This window comes from Mobula hypostoma, chromosome 3, assembly GCF_963921235.1.
Source record: "Mobula hypostoma chromosome 3, sMobHyp1.1, whole genome shotgun sequence".
Classification (NCBI taxonomy): Eukaryota; Metazoa; Chordata; class Chondrichthyes; order Myliobatiformes; family Myliobatidae; genus Mobula; species Mobula hypostoma.
In genome coordinates, this window is record NC_086099.1 from 154,112,024 (window position 1) to 154,135,910 (window position 23,887).

Consider the following 23,887-nt stretch of genomic DNA (forward strand, 5'->3'; position numbering starts at 1 on the left):
TGGCAAGAACAGGAGAACAGATGATTAATGGTGGCCGATTAGGGAAAGGGGAGGTACAACGAGACCTGGGTGTCACTGTACACCAGTCATTGAAAGTGGGCATGCAGGTACAGCAGGCGGTGAAAAAGGTGAATGGTATGTTGGCATTCATAGCAAGAGGATTCGAGTACAGGAGCAGGGAGGTTCGACTGCAGTTGTACAAGGCCTTGGTGAGACCACACCTGGAGTATTGTGTGCAGTTTTGGTCCCCTAATCTGAGGAAAGACACTCTTGCCATAGAGGGAGTACAAAGAAGGTTCACAAGATTGATTCCTGGGATGGCAGGGCTTTCATATGAAGAAAGACTAGATCGACTAGGCTTATACTCGCTGGAATTTAGAAGATTGAGGGGGGATCTTATTGAAACATATAGAATTGTAAAAGGATTTGACAGGCTCGATGCAGGAAGATTGTTCCCGATGTTGGGGAAGTCCAGAACGAGGGGTCACAGTTTAAGGATAAAGGGGAAGCCTTTTAGGACCGAGATGAGGAAAAACTTCTTCACACAGAGAGTGGTGAATCTGTGGAATTCTCTGCCACAGGAAACGGTTGAGGCCAGTTCATTGGCTATATTTAAGAGGGAGTTAGATATGGCCCTTGTGACTAAAGGGATCGGGGGTATGGAGAGAAAGCAGGTACAGGGTTCTGAGTTGGATGATCAGCCATGATCATACCGAATGGCGGTGCAGGCTCGAAGGGCCGAATGGCCTACTCCTGTACCTATTTTCTATGTTTCTATGTTTAGGATAGGACAAAGTCAGCATGGTTTCCTTAAGGGAAACACTTGACTGCCAAACCTGTTGGAATTCTTTGAGATTACAAGTAGGATAGATAAATGGGATGTAGTGCATGCTGTATATTTGAACTTTCAGAAGGCCTTTGACAGGGTGTTTCACATGAGGTAACTTACTAAGTTAAGAGCCCATGGTATTACAGGAAAGATACCGGCATAACTAGAGCATTGGCTGATTGGTAGGAGGCTGTGAGTGGGATAAAAGGATCCTTTTCTGTTCGGCTGCCAGTGACTAGTAGTGTTCTGCAGGGATCAGTGTTGGGACTGCTTCTTTTAATACTCTGTATCAATGATTTAGATGATGAAATACATGGCTTTGTTGCCAAATTTGCAGATGATACAATTAGTGGAGGGGCAGATAGTGTTGAAGAAACAGGAAGGCTGCAGAAGGACTCAAACAGATTGGGAGAATGGGCAAGAAAGTGGCAAATGAAATACAATATTGGAAAATGCATGGTTATGTACTTTGGTAGAAGAAATGAATATGCAGACTATTTTCTAAACGGAGAGAAAATCCAAAAATCCGAGATGCAAAGGGACTTGTGCGTTCTTGTGCAGAACACCCTAAAGATTAACTTGCAAGTTGAGTCTGTGGTGAGGAAGGCAAATGCAATGTTAGTATTCATTTCAAGAGAGCCAGAATATAAGAGCAGGGCTGTTATGCTGAGGCTTTATAAGGCACTGAGGCCTCACCTTGAGTATTGTGAATAGTGTTGGGCTTCTTATCTCAGAAACGTTGTGCTAGCATTGGAGAGGGTTCAGAGGAGGATCACAAATATGATTCCAGGAATGAAAGGGTTATCAATATGAGGAACGTTTGATGGCTCTGGGCCTGTACTCGCTGGAATTCAGAAGGATGGGGGTGGGGGGGAATCTCATTGAAATGTTTAAAACGTTGAAAGACCTAGACAGGGTAGATATGGAAAGGATGTTTCCCAAGGTGGGGGAGACTTGGACAAGAAGGCACAGCCTCAGGATAGAGGGGCATCCATTTAAACCATTAAATATCACTATGCAGATTAAAAGATTCTATTTACCTGAAAAGAACAAGAAACACCATCTATCACCACCTCAGACCAGTCATCTTCCTCATATGGCCTCATTGTACTTATTACAAGGTTGGGTCGGAAACAATGGATGAGTTCGTCAGTTGTTAGTGCTTCAGCAGAATTTGAATCATATGTTCCTTCTCTGCCAAAGTTTCAGAAGAACAATTAAGAATGTCCTGGAATTATAAATGATTATCTGGATAGATCCTGCAAAGATCAGCTTCTGAAGCCATGAACATTATAAATGGAAAAATCTACCCAGAACAGCACAGAAAATAACACCTACCAATCTAGCCACAATGCATTTGCTAAAATCTCACATTTTTAGCATTTTTGAAATTACATTATATCCTTTCTTTACTAATGAGGATTTCACTGTGCAACAGAGTGATATATTAAAGGATTTTATGATGTTCTGTAATTGTGCCAGGATAGTGCATAAATTACAGGGGTTCATGTGGTTAGGCATTACAAATTTGAATCCATTAATTTATTAAAATCAATTTATGCAGTTTGAACACTATATTTTTGAGAGATTGGTTGTCATTGACCCCATCTGTTAGTTCTATCAAACATCAAGTAATGGAGGAGTGGCCGAGTGTTAATTTGAAAAATTATACAGGTTTGGGAACGGTCTGTGAGGCAAATTGGGTAAAAATTTTGCAACAAGAGTCAACTCTTGCCTCCTTTATATTCTTCAAGGACCTTGTCTGATTCCACTTCCAATGAACTTAGATATGCTTCCTTTATCCTTTTGACTAAATTATCTCTTTTCATCCAATGTTCTTGAACCTTACAATCCTTATCTTTCATCCTTACAGGATTGAGGTAGCCCTGAATGTTTACCCAGTTAACCTTTAAAAGACTCCAAAAAATTATGTGTATTTACCCCCTCAAAATTCTGCAGCCAAGAATTTTGAGGAATCCAGAAGAGTGACTGCTGAAGAGAAGAGGAGATACAGGAAGGATCCTGCTACCCCAGCACCTGCATCCCCTGTTCCTGTGTCTGCAGATCCAGAACTGGCCTCTGCCATCACCAACGATCGTGCCATCGCTCCTGAGGACTCTTCTTCCCAACTGATCTTCACAAGCGAAGAATCAGCCATCATCACCATCATTTATTCCAACAACTGCTCTCAATCTACATCCCCCAATTGTAATTAGCTTTCCCCAATTTTGTACTTTTGCTTTTTATCTTCGTCCATAATTATCTTATGATGTACATAAATTTATATTGATACATTCAAGCAGGAGTTGGAAAATTCTTTTTATCCCACATCTGAAAGCCAGGCACTTCTTTCTTGCACCTCCTCCTGTGCAATTGTTAGCCAAAACAGTATATGAAAAGCTCTCGTGTGCCATGTTCTCTCTTTTGGAAAAGTAGAGATGCACGTTGTGAAAGGTATGCCATATGCTACCTTTATGGTGCATGAACTGAGAACATTCACTGAAGGGGAATATGAAGCAGAGACATTACACTGCAGAACGATGAGGATGAACACAGTAGTGCTGGGCGACTGAAGATAATGAAGGTGTACATTAGAGGGATGGGCTATCCCAGGGCCTAATACTGCACCATAGCTATTCAAGTTCCACATCAACTTAGGCTGATAAGACTAAATGTAATACCTGAGAAGCTTAAGATGATTTTTGTAAATATACTCAGATTTAAGTACATTTTATATAGAAGAAAAAATATTGAAATAATTCCAAGTTCATTCCATACAGTGTGGTGCGGGAGAGGGGGAGAAAATAGCAATACAATCAGTCAACCTCAAATGCTGATCTGAGGAAAAAAATAACTTGTTAGATTTCTCTCAGGTTTATTTACATTTACTTTCTCAAATGCTTTGATGCAATTCCAAGTCTGTGCCCACAATGTGCCTTCTAGCCTCTCCATTTTTTGAGAAGGCACTACTGAACAATAATTTTCTTCAGAAATTGAGCAGAACTCGCCCAGGTTTTGGGATGTACACTGATGCATTTGATTTTGATTTTCAGAAGGCTTTATCTTGAGACTTCCATTAGTTTCCATGGTACTTTAATAGCAGCACTAGTTGCAAATGTAAACATGCTTCCAAAAGTTATGTCCAGATACTTATTACAAATGGATTACATACTGAAATAGCAGAGGACAAATACAGTTTTTAATGGGTGAAAAGAAGAGTTTTTTCATTAAACACTTGCAATTATTGCTGTCTTTTGGCAACATAGTCATATTAACTCTAATGATAGGTCTTTGACCTGAAATATTAACTGTGTTTCTCCTACCACAACTAAGTGTTCAAACACTTTTAGTTTTTAATTTCAGATCTGCAGTTTGTTATTGTTTTCATGATGCTCAGTGAATCATTACTATCTATAAGAAGGGAAATAAGATAAATCCTACCTTTGTAATATCTGCTCCTTCAGGTGCAGAATGCTTGCTCTGTTTACGAGAAGATACTGTGCTTCATTCACCAATGAGAGAGAAGGTGACTGGGTCAAAGATCGACCTTGAACTGAAAATTAATGATATCATTCTACATTTAAAGATATCTCTGAGCAGTATTTAAATCTTCATAGACACCTTTGAACAAATTATCCCTTTTTGATTTAAAAGTATAGTAAATAGAAAGCAATGTTTTTTTGTTTTTCAAAACTTTTGTTCTTGTCCACTTTTTAAAGTTTGAAAACTTTAAGCAGAACTTTAATGCTCCACTTTCTGTTATGTACAATCAGGTAAGAGGAGTCAGATAATTTAGAATATTTTCAATATTTAATCACTTTCATTCTTGTTTCCAACAACCTGTTTGATTTCTTTTGTGAAAATTTGTATCTTACCCTATTATCCAACTGGTAATAAATGTAGTGGGATAACATTCAACTGATTGGAAATCAAGACAAAATATTTTAAGTGGTGCCATGCTGATTATAGTGGTGGTGTTCATTTACATTTTATTAAATTCTCTCCATTGGAAAGGACACTAACAGCTTTCTTTTGATGAAGGCTTTATGACTATGTAACACTACAAAAGCAAATGAATATACTAAATACATCTTAAGGCATAGGCCCCATCTTCTTCACAGCCTTAGTACAAGGAAGATAAAGAAAAAGTGCTCTCATATACCTATTCTTCAAGTCTTGAATCCCAAAGTCAGTAAGATACTTCGAAAGTGTACTAATTGTCACAAATCAGTACTTTAAAAAAATCTCTTAAAGAATAAAGAAAACTACCCTGTAATTAATAATATTTTAAAATATATACATTATTTAAAAATACGTCAGAACTAATCACACAAATGCCTTTTAAAATGTAGTGAAATGTTAGGCAAGGAAATGCAACCACCTTTTTGAGGTATTGACATCCAAACAACGAATAAACAAAGCAGCCTGCCTCATTCATGGCACTGACTGTGGGAGAATATTGATAACTCCTGTTCTTTGAATGCAATCATTGATATTTGATGTTCAGCAGTGGGTTTAGAAACATGAAAAATGAACTTTTCAAGGTAAAGTGAAGAGCAATTTCAGCATTTTGTTTTTTTCTGCATTTGTCATTTTATCTGAAGATTAGTATTTTGATAAAAATTAAGATATTTTGTCGAAGTTTTAAAGGGCAAATTTCCTTAATCTGTAAGCTCTGGATCAGCTGGTTTTCTCTTCCATGATTGCTCACTTCTGGATCTAATCATAATTTCTGTCCTAACATGAACCAAAGAGCTAAATTCCAGAAGTGAGGTGAGAGCGAATGCTTTTGACAATGAGGCAGAATTTGACCAAGCATATTACCATCGGCCCTAGTAAAACTAAGTGGATGAATATTAAGAGGAAAATATTTCAATGGGTAGAGTTCTATGTCACACAAAGAGTTGTGATTAATGGAGGTCAATAATCATAACTTAAGGAGATCATTGCAGGAATTCCTCAGGACAGTGTCCTGGGCCCAAAGTCCTTCAGCAACTCCATCAATGACCTTCTTTCCATCATAAGGTCAGAGTTCACTGATCTTTGCATAACATTCAATTCCATTTACAACCCTTCAACAAATGAAGAAGTCTACGCCTGTATGCAAAAACATAAAGGAGAACATTCAGGCATGGGCTATTGTGGCAAGTAATATTCACAATGCCAAAATCCCAAGCAATACCCATTTATTACAAAAGACTCTACAAAGCTACTCCTGATACTTATTATTGATGAATCCTCCACTATCCTTGACCAGAAACTCAATTGGACCAGCCAAATCAATATTTCAATTACAAAAGAGAATCATAGTTAAAACTGCATGAGAATCCAGTAATTTGTTTGGATCTGCCTGCTTATTAAATTAAGTCTCAAATAAATTTTTCACTCACCCCTTAGAAAGCTTTTACTTTTTAAACAGTTGGAATGTTTAATATTTAATTACTTAAAATGAGTTAAATGTTTTAAATGAAACTAACGAATCAAAGCCAAGTGCTTCTCTTAATTAAAGCTCTAATTCCTTTCAACCCAGCAATCAAGCGATGTGCACAAACTGTAAACTGGACCAGCATTTGACAATTTTTCTTCAGCAAGTGTCTCTTTTTATAAACATTTGATACCTTGTTTATGTTTCTTTGTCACTCTTTGAAAATCAGAACTCTGTCTAAACAGATAACTTTGCCTTCCAAGAAATGTGGAAATCCATTCTGCAACTTTTTCTCCACAGTTTAATCCTTTTACTCTGCAATGAAAATATATGGTATTAATTTCATAAGTAAATGAATGTACAAAAAACCCTTACTGCCTATTCTGACTGTTCGTACAATTGATTCCTTATGCATTACAACAGATATTCTTCCCACCCATCCATATGCTATATAATCTCTTAGAATAGCTAAAATATTGCATACCTTTCTGCTACCATCTTTTATATTCTTATCCTTTCTGCCTCATTTTCTGTCGTTGAGAATAAAGCCTTACTCAGACAACAGAAATTACACCAAAATTTCACAAAGAAGCTGTAATAGGACCTTGTCTTACATCATCCCTGCTTTTTCCTAAAAATGAAACTATAGAATCAAAGCAAGGTGCTGCTCGTAATAAACGTCTGATTCCTTTCTACTGGACTTCAGTATTGGATACAATTTTTCTTCAGCAATTGTCTCTTAGCTGAAAAGGATTGAGGACAACAATCAAGTTTTGTGGGTTCTGAAGTTGTTGATGAGGCCAGTGTGGGAACCACAGACGGGTGATCCAGAGTGTAAAATTTAAATCTCATGAAAGCAAATTGGGAAGGTTTCATTCAGTAAATTTGGAAAAGTGCACACTGGCATCAGATAAACTGACTACCCACTACTGAGTTTGCCAGTCGGTGGTGAAGTAGCATCGCACCAGACCAGGCAAGTGGTCTGGGGTTCAAATCTGGCCGGCTCCTTGCACGCTTTTCATCCATGCTAGGTTGAACGTCAAGCTAGCAACTCGGCTTTATAAGAAATGGCAAGGTTGTCACCCGATATGCCACAAGGCATGGGGAGGAACAACAACAAATGTTGAGTATTATTTTAAAACTTCAATACTTATATCCTTCAAGAAAACTGAGACTTAGTCTATGTGCAACTCCATACCCATGCTACACACTCAGGGCAGATAATTATAACAAAATTGCAAGCATCATATATATCTAAAATTAAAAGAAGAGGGATTTATAGGCATTAAGTCCTAAGTACATTTATTATCAAAGTATATATGCAGTATATATAACCCTGAGGTTTGTCTTCCCCACAAACAGCCACGAAACAAAGAAGTGATGGACCAGTTCAAAGTTAAAACATCAACCTGTCCCCCAACAGGCAAAAAAAACAAATCACACAAACGGCAAAACAACGAGTGACAAAGGAGAATATAAAACACAAAATCGAAAGAGACCAGGCATATTTAGTTCAGATCAATCTAGTGCTGTGTCATTCGTTATCTGCAGGCTGCCCTGATCAAAATCAAAATAGCAACAGAAACAAAGTATTCACTCTTCAAGCTGTATCAAAAAGTTTTAAATTTTAACAAGCGATATGGCCCTGTTGCCATATCGCTTTGTACTCTTTAAACCATTTGGTAAACTTATTTTAAAATTTGCCATGGTGCCATTCTCTACCTCATATATCCTCTGCAGGATATTCTATAGTTTCATTAACCTCTCTATATTAAAAAAAAGTGTCCCCCTGTTATCTCACAGATTTATTACCAATGTTTTGGATTTGTAAAATGTCTGTTTCTATCTGGTTAGCTCCAAACATCATTTCATCATTTAAACATCTCTGTCAAATGCTTTGCAAACTATCCTCATAAATAAAAGTATGGTTGGTAAAAAAGAGCTTTTTATTAAAAATGTATATTGTATTCAAAATAAGCAGGGATTTGGTATGATGGTCCTTTGTTCACAGATTTGTAAAACTTACTCTGGCTCTCAATGCTAGGTCGGGAAATAAAGCAGTGCATATAAAAGAACAATTGAAATTTGAGTACAATTAAGTCAATTTGTACACACATTGAAAGTAACTCCCTTTAGGTGTCCTTCCTGATGCCTTGTGACCACAAATTTATTTTGTATATTCTTTCTGTCAGAGGGTGGCAGCATGGGTTCAATTTATCTAACATTCATTACTTTCCACTCTTTGAAACTGGGTCTATTATTTAAGAAAGTTTCTTTTCCTCCCAAAAAGGGTCCAATATTGTTAAAAGTTTCACAGTAACAAAATGTATTCTCACAAATCAATTTCTTGATATTGAACTCAATGAAACCTACATTAAAATTCCAAATTTCTGTTTATTTTGCTTCTGCTTTCTTGTCTTTTCACTTTTATATATCAATACCATTAACTCTCTGTTACCCCACATTTTGTAAAGCATTTTGGTCACTCTTCTAACAACAGGAATTCTGCAGGTGCTGGAAATTCAAGCAACACACATCAAAGTTTCTGGTTAGTCCTGACGAAGGGTCTCGGACTGAAACGTCGACTGTACCTCTTCCTAGAGATGCTGCCTGGCCTGCTGTGGTCACCAGCAACTTTGATGTGTGTTGGTTGGTCACTCTTCTATTCACTTTTCATTTCCAAAATGCCCTAATTCACACTTGTTTTCATAAGCTGCATCTGCCACATAACCCAACGAACCATACAATTATCTTGCATTATTTAGTTTTAAGTTCCATCAAGCAATTTCTTTTTACATCATGACCAAATCATCTACATAAATAGAAATAAAAGAACCTATCGCAAACTTGAGTCCTGAAAATTTGTGCCCATTCAATATATCATTGCTGATACATATCAGAAGTCAAAAGGTATACAATTTCTTCAGAATAATTTCCTTCCATATCTAATATCATTATCATTACAATTAAGGACTAAAATTACAATTCTCCAAGATATGGCCAGCAATAATTTCCTGGTGCAAAATTTCCTTTTCAACTAAAAATTAGGGAAATTCCTACACTTTGCTCATCAATTTCATTGGGAGGATATTAAATATGTATCAAAAAGCATTTCCTGTTTTCATTAAAGTCACAATTTCATCCTCAAAATCATTTCAAGTTATAATTCTTTAATGTCAGTTTTGGGAATGTAAAGGGATTGGAACAACATGTTCACACTCAATGTCCAATGTGCTAATCAAGTAAGTCAATGGTAGTCCAGCTTGCCCCATTGACCGAGATCATCCGAGTTCTGTTCTCAATTGCAAACAGTACAAATCTGACTTATGATACCTACATTCTAGATTGTGCAGGTTTGTCTTGGCTACTCACCGGTCTCCACAGACTTTAGTTTGACAGAACTGAAGTGCACATTTTTCTCCAGCTTCTTCTTCCAAAGGAACTGTTATAGTATCCATTCCTGAAGAAGTGAAGCACATTAACCATTAATGATAAAGATGTACTTCACAGTCCTTCCAAAGCCACTTTTGGCATTATCTCAAGATGATGTCTTGGCCAGCTACATTCTTCATTACAGAAAAATATGCAGACACTGGAAATGTAAACTTAAAATGCTGGAGTACATAGCAGGTCAGGCAGCATCCACAGAGTGAAATGAAGTTTGTGTTTACAGGTTGAAGACCTTTAATCAAAATATGCTGATGAGAGGCTATAATGAACATTCATTCACTGTCTGCTTCTCTCCCTGTAGATGTTGCCAGACTGCTGTCCGGCTACTGAATATCTGCTGATACATTGCACATCAAGTTTGTACAGGATTAAATTTACAAAGATTAATGACAGCTGGAACTGGGTAAGTAAGGTTGTAAAAATAGGGCTAATGGAATTAGGGTTACATTTTAATATCAAATGTACCTGTAGGATTAGAGTCATGAAAAGTTTCTTAAATCATAGGTGGGCAGCTGAAATTTTTTGCCTGCAATACCTGCATCATGTAGGAACTTCCAGACGTTGTTACACTGTAGGAGTTCTCAAATGCAGGAAGTGCCTTAGTTATTCAAATTCGATACAGATTGTTGCGTTGAGAGGCAACGAGAGTCACTGCAATGCCTGGAAAAAATCTGAATTTAATGAATCAAACACAATGGCCACTTTATTAGGTACACCTGCTCATTAAAGCAAATATCTAATCAGCCAATCATGTGACAGCAACACAATACACAAGCAGAGCTTCGGATGATAGCGTCTAACAGTGACTCCTTTGCTTGCATCTTCGGAAACAGTTCTATATATCTTTAATATCTCTTTTATTCCTTTTCAGGGTTCTTTTGAAGACCCTGAACTGGAGTTACACACTGACTTTGTGGAAATGGGACCCACTGTCGGGGCTGTATGATCGGTCGCTGTTCGATATGCCAAGGATGCAGCCTGGAAGATTAGCGCACCTTCAGGATGCCGGATTTTTGTGGCTCTGGAGGTGGGCGGATTCAAGGTCGGTGCTGCTGCCTGGTGTGTTGTGGGAGTACACGGAAGATCGAAAGCAGCGAGCTGGCTGCTGGCTGTGTGCCCGGAGACCCAAGATCTTTGGGCACAAAGCTCGGAAAAAGTGACACAACAGACTTTTAACACCATAAATTGGAAAGTTGTTTGGTTATGTCTCCCTTCCCGCTGTGAAACAGGGACACCTCTTTTTCCCTTATTAGGGAGAGAGAGAGCCTGTGGTTTGTCGAATACCGGGTGAATGAGTAGTCTTTGGGGTACTGCAAGTCTGTGTCTTTATTGATGCTTCGCTGCACGCTGGAGTGCTCGGTGGAAGCTTTTTTGCTGGTGGGGAAGGGGTGTGTTGCTTTGCTGCTGCTTATGTGTGGGTGAGGGGGGAGCTGGGGAGGGGACTTCGGGGTTCTAATATTTAAATGTCATTCATTCTTTGGGGCACTCCTCTATTTTCCTAGATGTTCGCGAAGAAAAAGAATTTCGGGATATATATTGTATACATTTCTCTGACATTAAATGTACCTGTTGAGACATAAAAGTATGTAGACATAGTCCTGCTAAAGGGTTTTGTACTGTTTTCCTAGATCCTGCCTGGCTTGCCGAGTTCCTTCAGCATTTTGTGTGTTTCTTGGATATCCAGCATCTGCAAATTTTCTCGTTTGTAAACATAGTCAAAAGGCGGAGCTTAGGAGGGTTAATGGTGCCTAACAGCGACTCCTTTGCTTGCATCTATGGAAATAGCTCTATTTCCATCTTTAATATCTCTATTTTTCCCTTTCAGGATTCTTTTGAAGATCCTGACCTGGAGTTACATGCTGATTATGTCTCCCCTCCCGGCATGAGATGGGGGACACCTCTTTTTCCCCATATTAGGGAGAGAGAGAAAGAGAGAGAGAGCCTGTGGTATGTCGAATACTGGGTGAAATGTGAAGTCTTTGGGGTAAATGCATATCTGCGTCTTTGCTATTGCTTTGCTCACACTTGTGCTTGGTGGTGGTGCTGATGCATTTTTTTGCCAGTGGGGGGGGGGGAGTCGTTGCTCGCTGCCACTTACGCGTAAAAGAGGGGAGCTGGGGGGGGTACTTTGGTGTTCTAACATTTAACTGTTGTTCATTCTTTGGGGCACTCCTCTGTTTTCGTGGATGGTTGCGAAGAAAAAGCATTTCAGAATGTATATTGTATACATTTCTCTGACATTAAATTGTACCTTTGAACTTTTGAAGGTTCAGTTGTTGTTCGGACCAAACATCAGAATGGGAAAGAAATGTGATCTAGGTGATTTTGACCGTGGAACGTTGATGCCAGACAGGATGGTTTTTGTATCTTAGAAACTACCTAATCTCCTGTATTTTCTGCCATACTTCACAATACCCTGAATAAACTTTTGTTTTGACTGTGTGCTTAACTATGGATTTACTGTCCAATGTATCAGTAGAAATATTATAGCTGTCTGCAGATCTAACTTTTACCTCATGCGAGACGTTTAGTTTCAACACTTTGGCTGTGTATCTGTAATTCATTCCACACCCATTGCTCCTGGCTGTTTGTTTGGTGTGCTCATGCAAAAGTGGAATTCTGTTTAAAAACATATCTGTACTCTGCTGCTAATTATTCTGCTGGTGATTGACAATGAGTAATTAGCAGCTGCTAACCCTGGAAGTTCTCATTGTTCTTTGCAGCTTTTAATAGAAGTTGGCTAAGAAAGAGTGCTTTGTTCAGTGGTTCGAGGAAGTAAATTACTTTGGAACACATAATTTTTAACAGATCACAGAATCGTTACTTTGCAAGGAAATGCATTTCTCTCCCAACCTATGCCCGTCAGTTTTATTTTGGTGGGGAAAATTGTAAAATGCCATAGATGCTGAAAACGTGCAAGGTTAAAAGACATTGGAAACATCAGACAGAATCTGAAAAGAACAGGCGAACAGGCAGTGGCAGTTTAAGTGCAGACTCCGTCAGAGAATAAAAACTATGCATTCAGGAAAATAAACAGAACAAAACCACTTGGGTAAGAATAAAAGACAGTAAAGTGGCAAGACGTGTGTTCAAAAAAAAAAGACAAGGAAAGAAATAAATTGAAATAAACATTTCTCTCTAAATAAGCGATACAGACAAGCCAACAACAGAGTATGAATATTTAAAAAGGATTGCTATATTGGAATAATTATGCTGAAAGCAAAGCATCAAACTAAAACAGGTTTCTGTACCGAACAGTGTTGTCAATCTCACTGCTGGTGGAACGCTACTATTGACAACTTGCTACTGTTAGATATCCCTTTCCCATAATCTCTAGAATACCAACAAATACTAGAACAGGTGAGCATTTAGGGCATAAGTCCAGTGGCCAACAGAATGACAATAACCAGACCCCATTTATCTCTCTGGACAGCTTCATAAACCTTTCTTCCTGAAGTATCAATCTGGCTAATGTGAAAGTGACATCAAAAGGACTAGGAGCCAACTCACAAATATGTAAATGAAAACAAAAATAAGACCATAAGACATAGGAGCAGAATTAGGCCATTTGGCCATCGAGTCTGCCCTGCCATTCAATTTCTCTGCATCTGTTTTAAATGGATGCCCCTCTATCGTGAGGCTGTGCCCTCTTGTCCTAGACTCCGCCACCATGGGAAACATCCTTTCCACATCTACTCTGTCTAGGCCTTTCAACATTCAAAAGGTTTCAAACAGATCCCCTTTCATCCTTCTAAATACCAGTGAGTACAGGCCCAGAGACAAACATTCCTCATATGATAACCCCTTCATTCTTGGAATCATCCTTGTGAATCCCCTCTGAACCCTCTCCAATGCCAGCACATCTTTTCTTAGATGAGGATCTGTTAATACTCAAGGTGAGGCCTCACCAGTGCCTTATAAAGTCTCAGCATCACATCCCTACTCTGATATTCTAGCCCTCTTGAAATGAATGCTAACATTGCATTTGCCTTCCTCACCACCAACTCAACCTGCAAGTTAACCTATAGGGTGCTCTGCACAAGGACTTCCAAGTCCCTTTGCATCTCAGAGTTTTGGATTTTATCTCCATTTAGAAAATAGTCTGTTCATTTATTTCTTCTAACAAAGTGCATAACCATGCATATTTCAAGAGTGTATTTCATTTTCTACTTTCTTGCCCATTCTACTAATGCAAAACAATGTTGGAAAATGCATGGCCATGCACTTTAGTAAAATGCAACTGCAGATGCTAGAAATCTAAAATAAAAACAGAAAATGCAGGAAATACTCAGCAGGTCAGCTGCATCTGTGTGAAGAGAAACAGAATTAACATTTCAGATTGAAGATCCTTCATTGGAACTCAGAACGAGAACTTGGTTAAACTACGGAGAGAATAGGGGAGGAGAGATACCTACGATAGGTAAATCTAGAGTTCAGGATTGCCCCTGCAGAATTAACACAGGTGCTCTGCAAAACAGTCATTCAATCTCTCTTTGGTTTCTCCAATGTACAGAAACCACACTGTGACACTGGATGCTGTACACTGGATTACAAAATTGTCTGGGTCCCTGGGAGATGGGAAATGAAGAGGAAAGGACAAATGCAGGGGAAGTGCCATTAGAAGGGAGTGGTTGGTGGGAACAGAAGAATGGACCAGAAGAGTCCCAAAGGGGATAATCCCTGTGAAATGCTGAGAGAAGAGGCAAGGTTAAGATGATTCTGCAATTGGAATGTCCTTGAAGGTGGTAAAAATCATGGCGAATGATCTGTTGAATGCAAAATTGTAGTCAGCTGTAAATTCTCACCCAGTTACAATTTGATGTATTTTTTTTTAAAGAAGTAGTCCAAATCCTTTACGAACACATACACCAATAATATATCCTGGTCCTTCCGTGGGACTCAGGAAAAAAAAACAAAAATTGTGTCCATAATGAAACTGATTAATAAAACTAAAGTGTGCAATGTCAAGATGCTTTAACTATAGATGTACATTAAAACTGTATAGGAAAGAAAAAATTGGTCTGTCCTACCCTGGAGAAATAGGTCACCCCTCAATTTCCCATATTCCAAGGAAACCTTTCCCTCTTGTCCTGGCAAAATTCTTGTAGATCTTTCTTGCCCTCTTTCCAGTTTAAATACATTTTTCCTACAACAGTGTGACGTAACCTGTACATAGAACTCCAAGTGCAGCCTCACCAATGACTTGTAGGATTGCAGCATAATATTCCTAATCTCAAATTCTGTCTACCTATGATGTCACTTCAATAAACTATGCACTTGTATTCCTAAATCCCTCTGTTCCATTACACTCCCTACTGACCAACTAAGTCCTATGCTGGGTTCACTTTCCAAAATGCATCACTTAACACCCAGGCCACTCCTTGGCCCACTTCCCTAACTGATCAAGATCCCCCTGCAACCTACAATAACCTTCACCATCAATAATGTCTCCTAATTTTGAGTCATCCACAAACTTACGAAAAAAGGTCTTTGTATTAACATTCAAAATATTTATATAAATAACAACAAGGGTCTCAACTCCGACTCCTGCAACCAAAGAGACATGGTAGCGTAGTCATTAGCGCATCACTTTACAGCGCTACATCAGGGTTCGAGTCCCATCTCTATAAGAAGTTTGCACATTCTCCTTGTGAATATATGGCTTTCCTCCAGGTCCTCCAGTTTCCTCCCTCATTCCAAATACATATGGTTAGGGTTAGTGAGTTGTGGGCATACTAGGTTGGTGCCGGAAGCATGGTGACACTTATGGGCTGTCCAACACATTGCACATTTGAATGGAGATGCAACATAAAGATTTTTACTCCTCAAGTATCTGAAGGATGTAAGTAATAAAGTCAATTCAATTACTGATTTGATTTGATGTAAAACAATGCAATTCACTGTATGTTTCAATGTACTTGACAAATCAAGCTAATCCCCCATCAGCCTCTTACTAGCTTCCACGCTGAGTAACAATCTTCAACCACCATCCTCTGGTTTTTACCTCTGGGCCAATTCTGAATCCAGCTTTTGTGGCTCAGGACATTGATGACCCTAAGAGGACCTATTCTCTCCCCAGCCATCATTTTTACTGTTAAGATAGCTATAGAACCTCTTGGGATTTTCCTTAACATTCCTTGCAAGGTCCATCTCATATCACCAATGACTAAGTTCCTCATTCAGTAACAATCCTAAGTGGAAAAAGTATTATGCTCTTCTCCCCCCACCCCCCACAAACACCAACTTAAATGAGTTAATTTGAAGAAAAAATCTGAAGGAAACAGAAAAAGTTTCCAGTATTTGAACAGGCTTTTCACAACAATAAAGATTAAAAATTCCAAGAAATGTTATCGTTGCTAACCTTCTGCACTAATGGTCATGATTCCTTGTTCCAGGTCCAGGAATGGATGAATCAAACAAAGCCTGGGTTCCTGCTTTTGATTAAGACAGATACCATTGTGGTTGGCAATCATCCAGACACGGTCATACAGTAGCCCATGTTTTCCAATAGGCCACTTCTTAACCTGTAAAACAAGCAAAAAGGTCCAAAATGGTGCAGCATGGTTGGATGTTACGTGCTGTTAGAACTGCATGAAGTCAGGGAAGCAGCATCAATTATATATGATTTATTTACACAGTATAAAATGGAATACTATTTAATTATCATGGAAAAAGATGAGATTATGAAGAGATGGACTAAGTATATTCGGGAATTGTTTGAAAACGATCGAGGCGAAAAACCAGAATTTAAGAAGAACATTGAAGGTCCAAGTATTTTAAAATCTGAAGTTCGTAATGCAATAAATAAGATGAAGAAAGGAAAGGCAGCAAGTCCTGATGAATTAGTAATAGAACAAATATCATCCTTGAAGATTACAGAATTGAAAAACTTACTGATTTAATCAATGACATTTATGAGACTGGAATAATACCAGAAGAGATGAAAAAAATCAGTATTTATCACTCTTCCTAACAAACCTGGAGCAGTAAATATGAATTACATAGGACCATAAGTTTAATGAGTCATATCACCAAGATACTTCTGAGAATTTTGATGACAAGAGCTAAAAGTAAGATACAAGCTGAAATAGGCAAAGAACAATGTGGTTTTCTGAAAGAAAAAGGTACAAGAAACATAATATTGATGTTAAGGATAATATCAGAACGAGCTACTCAAGTGCAAAAAGATTTGTTTGTTTCATAGACTACACAAAAGCATTTGATAAAGTTAAGCACAATAAGTTATTTGAAATATTACAGAAAACTCTAGACCTAGATTGGAAAGAGCTCCGCCTGATCAGAAATCTGTACTGGGAACAAACTGCCGCTGTAAGAATAGATGGAGAAATGAGTCAGTTTACGAAAATCAAGAGAAGCATTAGACAAGGTTGTGTTTTCTCCCGATTGATTTAATGTGTACAGTGAAACAATATTACAAAAAATAAGAGTTATCTTGGGAATCAAAGCTGGCGGTGAAAACATCAATAATTTCAGATATGCAGATGACACTGTGTTACAAACCTCATTTCCAGAAAAGTTGGGATTTTTTCCAAAATGCAATAAAAACAAAAATCTGTGATATGTTAATTCACGTGAACCTTTATTTAACTGACAGAAGTACAAAGAAAAGATTTTCAATAGTTTTATTGACCAACTTTAGAATTCGATGGCTGCAACACTCTTAACAAAAGTTGGGACAGAGTTAAAATAAGATTGAAAAGTGCACGGAATATTCAAGTAACACTGGTTTGGAAGACTCCACATTAAGCAGGCTAATTGGTAGCCGGTGAGGTATCATGACTGGGTATAAAAGTAGTGTTCATCAAAGGCTCAGTCTTTGCAAGCAAGGATGGGTCATGGCTCACCCCTTTGTGCCAAAATTCGTGAGAGATTTGTTAGTCAGTTCAAAAGGAACACTTCTCAACTCAAGATTGCAGAGAGTTTTGGTCTTTCAACATCTACAGTACATAATATTGTGAAAAGATTCAGAGAGTTCAGAGACATCTCAGTGCGTAAAGGGCAAGGTCGGAAACCACTGTTGAATGCACGTGATCTTCGAGCCCTCAGGCGGCACTGCCTAAGAAACCTTCATGCTACTGTGACAATTATAGCCACCTGGGCTCGGGAGTACTTCGGAAAACTATTGTCACTCAACACTGCCTGTTGCTGCATCCAGAAATGCAACTTGAAACTGTATTACGCAAGGAGGAAGCCATACATCAACTCTATGCAGAAACGCCGGCGAGTTCTCTGGGCCCGAGCTCATCTCAGATGGACCGAAAGACTGTGGACTTATATAGACTTATATAAAGACTGTATTGTGCTGTGGTCAGATAAGTCCACATTTCAGCTAGTTTTTGGAAAAAACGGGCGTCGAGTTCTCCGTGCCAAAGATGAAAACGACCATCCAGATTGTTATCAGCGAAAGGTGCAAAAGCCAGCATCTGTGATGGTATAGGGGTGTATTGGCATGGGTGAGTTGCATCTATGTGAAGGTACCATTGACTCTGAGGCGTACATTAGGATTTTAGACATAGGTTGCCATCAAGGCGACATCTCTTCCCAGGACGTCCATGCTCATTTTAGCAGGACAATGCCAGACCACATTCTGCACGGGCTGCAACAGCGTGGCTTTGTAGACACAGAATGCGTGTGCTTGACTGGCCTGCTGCCAGTCCAGATCTGTCTCCTATTGAAAATATATGGCGCATCATGAAGAGGAGAATCAGACAATGGAGACCACGGACTGTTGAGCAGCTGAAGTCTTATATCAAGCACGAATGGACAAAATTTCCAATTGCAAATCTACTAGAATTAGTATACTCAGTTCCAAAACGATTAAAAAGTGTTATTAAAAGGAAAGGTGATGTAACACAATGGTAAACATGCCTCTGTCCCAACTTTTGTTGAGTGTGTTGCAGCCGTCAAATTCTAAATTTGTGTATGTTTACAAAATACAATTAGGTTGGTCAGTAAAACTATTGAAAATCTTTTCTTTTTACTTTTGTCAGTTAAATAAAGATTCACGTGTATTAACATATCACAGATTTTTGTTTTTATTGCATTTTGGAAAATATCCCAACTTTTCTGGAAATGGGGTTTGTAATTGCAAGTACGGTGGAAGGACTACAAAACTTAATTGATATAATTGTTGAAGAAAGTGCAAAAATGGGTCTATCAATTGCAAAAAGACAGAATGTATGGTGATACCAAAAAGAAGGAGAATCCTATCTGCAGACTGAGACTAAACGGGGGAGACATAAAACAAGTACAGAACTTTTGCTACTTAGGAAGCTGGGTGACATCAGATGGCAGGTGCGACTTGGACATCAAAAGAAGAATAGGGATGGCAAAAGACACCTTTACGAGAATGAAGAGTATACTGACCAATACTAAACTAGGCATGACAAACCGCCTCAGAGTACTGAAATGATACATTTATCCAGTTATGTTATATAGCTCAGAATGTTGGACAATATCTAGTAACATGAGGAAACAAATTGAAGCAGCAGAGATGTAGTTTTTGAGGATGATGCAAAGAATATCATGGACGAAACAAATATCTAATGAGGATGTCATGAACAGAGCAAACACAAAAAGTGAAATCATGTATGAGATCATGAAATGGCAACCTAACTTCATTGGCCATGTGATTAGGAAAGAGGAGTTAGAATGCATGGTAATTATGGGAAAGATTGAAGGGAAGAAAGCAAGAGGAAGGCAAAGACAAATGATGATGGAGACAGCAGCCAGAGAACTGGAAATGAATACCAATGAATTGATCCACTTGACCCGAAACAGGAGTGTGTGGGCCATGGCAGTCAAAGCTCAACCTGGGCATGGCACCTGATGAAGATGAATTTTTAATTCCTGAGGAATGACCCCAACAGCTGTTGTTCAAAAAATAATTCTTAAGATATAGTCAATGCTGTCTAATTTGTTCATTACTGGGGTACTTGAGAAACATTACAGAGCCAATCACAGATGAACCAGACTAAATAAGAATGGCATATTTCCTTCCCTAAAGGATACAAAGCATATTAGTTTCTTTTCTCTGATAATTGAATAATTTTGTTGTCTCTTTGGTGCCATATATTATTTTTCTCTTTTTAACATGCAAGGAACAATTACAAGGAAGTCAAAGGTGAACAAAACACACATAAATACAAGTATAGATAAAGCTAAGTATGGACCTTGTGGGTGTATTAATTTGGAGCAAGGCAAAATGCAAGAGCATGAGGTAGGAACTAGAGAAAGTTAATTAGCAACAGCTGTTTTTGGTCAAGTCCACATTTGACATTCAGAAGTGTTTAAAGATCAATTGCACAGAGTACAGGGCGGGTATGTTACACCCAAAAGGAAGGACAGGGATGGCAAAGTAAGAGAACCTTGAATGCTGTTGCATGATGTATGAAAAGTATATAAAGTTTAGGAAGCTGGAATCAAACAGAGCCCCTGGGGATTATATAGAAGCGAGAAAAGAACTCAAGAAGGGAATTAGGAAAGTCAGGAGGGCCATGAAAAGTCCTTGGCAAGTATGATTTTAAAAAATCCAAAGGCAATCTATGCATACATCAACAGCAAGAGGATAACCCAAGGATAAAGAGGGGAACATTTGCTTGGATGTGGAGGATGTGGATGAGGTCCTTAATGAACACTTCACATCAGTACTTATAAGAGAAAAAGGATGTGGAGGATAAAGAAATCAGTGCTGAGCATAGTAACATGCTAGGGCACTTTGAGGCAAAGGAGGAGTAGTGTTGGGTCTCTTAAAGAGCATTAAGGTGGATAAGTCCCCAGGGCCTGATGGGATATATGTTATTGAAAGAAGAGATGAGATTGCTGGAGCCTTGACCAATATCTTTGTGTCCTGTCTAGCCACAGGGAAGGTCCTAGAAGACCAGTGAACAGCTAATGTTGTTCCATTATTTAAGAAGGGAACAAGGAATAATCCTGGAAACTAGAGACTGGTTAGTCTCATGTCATAGTAGGCAAGTTACTGGAGAGAATTCTTAGGGATTGGATTTATGAGCATATAGAAAGCACTGGCCTAATTAGGGACAGCCAGCATGCCTATGTGGGTAAGGATGATTGATAAAGGTAGAGCTGTGGATGTTATTTACAAGGATTTTAGTAAGGCGTTTGACAAGGTCCCTCATTGGAGGCTCATCCAGAAGATCAAGGTGCATAGGATCCATGGTGAATTAGCCATTTGGACTCAGACACTGTCCATAGAAGACAGAGGGTAGTGGTCAAAGGGACTTAATTCTAGCTGGAGGTCTGTGATTAGTGGTGTTCCACAGAGATCTGTACTGGGACCTCTGCTGTTTGTGATGTATATACATGACCTGGATGGAAATGTAGGTGAGTGGGTTAGTAACTTTGCAAATAATACGAACATTGCTAGTGTTGTAGATAGCATGGAAGACTGGCAAAGAAAACAAAGGGATATAGATACTCACTGGAGTTGAGAAGAACAGAGAAATCTCATTGACATGTATCAAATATTGAAAGGCCTAGATAGAATGGATGTGGAGAGGATATTTCCGATAGCAGATGAGTCTAAGACCAGAGGGCACCGTCTCTGAATAGAGTGATGTCCATTCAGAACACAGACGAGGAGAAACTTCTTTAGTCAGAGGGTGGTGAATCTATGGAATTACTTCCTATGAATGGCTGTGGAGGGCAAGTCATTGAGTATGTTTAAAGCAGAGGTTGACAGGTTTTTGATTAATCAGGGCATCAAAGGTTACAAGAAGGCGACAGGAGGTGAAGTTGAGAGTGATAATAAATCAGCCATGATGGAATGGTGGAGCACTCGATGAGCCAAATGGTCTAATTCTGCTCCCTTGTCTTATGGTGTAGATCAGTTGCAGATATGGGTTGAGAGTCAAATGTGAATTTTTACACTTTGGTAGGTCAAATGCAAAGAGGTAGTACACTGCTAACGACAAGATCCTTAACAGTGTTGATGAGCGGGGGATCTTGGTCCAAGTTCATAGCTCCCTTAAAGTGGCTACACAGGTTTGTAGGGTGGTTATGAAAGTATATGGCATGCTTTTCTTTATTAGTTGAGGCAATGAGTTCAAAAGTCAGGAAGTTACGTAGCACCTTTATAAAACTCTAACTAGGCTGCATTGGGAATATTGCATACAGTTCTGGTTTCCCCATTATAGGAAGGATGTTGAGGCTCTAGAGAGGGTGCAAAAGAGGTTTACCTGGATGTTGCCTGGATTAGAAGGCATGTGACGTAATGAGAGGTTGGACAAACTTGCGTTTTCTCTGGACCTGTGGAGGCCAAGGGGAGTCTGATAGGAGATTTAAAAGATTTTGGGAGGCATAGCTAGAGCAGACAGATAATACCTTTTGCCAAGGGTGAAATGTCTAATACCAGAGGGCATGCATTTAAGGTGAGAGGAGTTAATTTCAAAAGACAAGTGAGGAGGTAAGATTTTTTTTAACATCTTTTTTAAATACAGAGTAGTGGCTGCCTGAATGCACTGCTTGGGGTGGTGGAGGAGGCAGTAACATTAGAGACTTTTAGACACAGGAATGTGAGGAAAATGGAAGAATATTAATATTGTGCAGGCAAAGGAAGCTAGTTAGCCATTTAATTACAAATTTAATTGGTTTGGCACAACATAGTGGGCCGAAAGGCCTGTTCCTGTGTTTTACTATTATATGTATGTTCTAAACAAATTCACAAAATTTGGGACCACCCACATCCTCATAGGATGAAAGTCGAGCTCTAAGTTGAGTTTATAGTCATCTGCACAAGTACAATGAAAACCTTACTTGCTGCAGCATCACAGGCACATATCATTTAAAAAGCAGCATTCACAAAAAAAAGCAAATTAAGCATAAATTATTTGCAATTTTTACAAGGAATGCAATTAAAACAAAAGACTACTTGATTGCAAAATGATCAAAGTGATCATTGTGTTGCTGAACTGTATTGATTAGCGCTTTGCCGGTCGCTTCAAGAACTGCATGGTTGAAGGGAAGTAGCTGTTCTTAAATCTGATGGTGTGGGACTTCTGGCTTCTGTACCTTCTGCACAATAATAGCTGCAAAAAGATGGTATGGCCCGGATAGTGAGTATCAGATGAAGTCTTCTTGAGGTGGCACTTCCTCAACAGTGAGGAGAGTCTGTGACGCATTGGGCAGGGTCCACCACTCTCTGCAGTTTCTTGTGTTCCTGTGCATTTGAATTGTCGTACCAAACCAAGATGCAACCAATCAGAATACTTTCAATGGGATGTCTGTAGAAGTTTGTTAAGAGCGTTCAGTGACAAACCAAGCCTCCTTAACCTCCTAAGACATTAGCATGCTTTTTCTATCATTGCGCTGTTTCTGGCCTCAGGAATTTAAAGTTGCTGACTCTCTCCACTGCTGAATCCCCAATGTAGACTGCAGCAAGTTCACCCTCCTTCCCCTTCCTGAAGTCAACCATCAACTCTTTAGTTTTGCTGTCATTGAATGAGAGAGGATCTTTTAGGACACCACTCAACGAGGTGTCCTCTCTCATTCTGGTAAGCTGACTCGTCGTTACCTGTGATTCGTCCAACAACAGTAGTGTCATCAGCAAATTTGAAGATGGCTTTCGAGCTGCAGTTAGTAGCCACACAGTCATGTGTCTGCAGGGAGTAGAGCAGGGGACTAAGCACGTAGTCTTAAGGTGCACTTGTAGTGAGATCAGCAAGGATTGAAGTCTGCTGATGAGGAACTTGAGCCAACTGCAGAGGCAGGTACAGAAGCCCAAGTCTTGAGACATGATGATGAGTTTGGATGGGATGATTGTGTTGAAAGCCAAGCTGCAGTCAATGAATATACAACAACAGTCTGACGTACGAGTTTCCGTGTTCCAGAACAGAGTGACAAGTCAGAGAGATCTGCTTCTGACCTTTTGGTAATAGGCAAATTGGAGTGGATCCAGGTCATTTCTGAGTCAGAAACTGATTCATGCCATAACCAACCTCGAAGTATTTCATTATGGTCAATGTATACAATACCTTGAGGTAGTCATTGAGGAAGATCACCATACTCTTCTTCTGCACTGGTACAATTGAGGCTTTTTGAAGCAAGTGGGAGCATTAGACAACACACGCAAGAGGTTGAATATTCCGTAAATACTCTGGCCATTGGTCCACATAGATCTTTAGTCTTCAGCCAGGTATACCATT

At 39.0% G+C, this 23,887-nt stretch overlaps 1 protein-coding gene and 1 long non-coding RNA gene across 5 annotated transcripts in view; one reads left to right on the plus strand and one right to left on the minus strand.

The window, feature by feature from the left end:
• Positions 1–13,460, plus strand: part of LOC134344336 (uncharacterized) — a 59,558-nt gene extending 46,098 nt beyond the window's left edge. For both annotated transcript variants that reach the window (XR_010017418.1, XR_010017419.1), the window contains exons 2-3: positions 10,006–10,107; positions 10,576–13,460. This is a non-coding gene — a long non-coding RNA (uncharacterized LOC134344336). The remainder of the gene's footprint in view (positions 1–10,005; positions 10,108–10,575) is intronic.
• Positions 1–23,887, minus strand: part of mocos (molybdenum cofactor sulfurase) — a 139,292-nt gene that overhangs the window by 22,206 nt on the left and 93,199 nt on the right. For 2 of the 3 annotated variants that reach the window (XM_063043925.1, XM_063043924.1), the window contains exons 9-13: positions 16,066–16,228; positions 9,627–9,714; positions 6,448–6,569; positions 4,271–4,382; positions 1,870–2,023 (exon numbers count right to left, since the gene is read on the minus strand). In XM_063043925.1, the coding sequence (XP_062899995.1) occupies positions 1,870–2,023; positions 4,271–4,382; positions 6,448–6,569; positions 9,627–9,714; positions 16,066–16,228 (639 nt within the window). Of the gene's footprint in view, positions 1–1,869; positions 2,058–4,270; positions 4,383–6,447; positions 6,570–9,626; positions 9,715–16,065; positions 16,229–23,887 lie in introns of those variants that run through there. The other variant, XM_063043926.1, reaches the window with a different exon arrangement.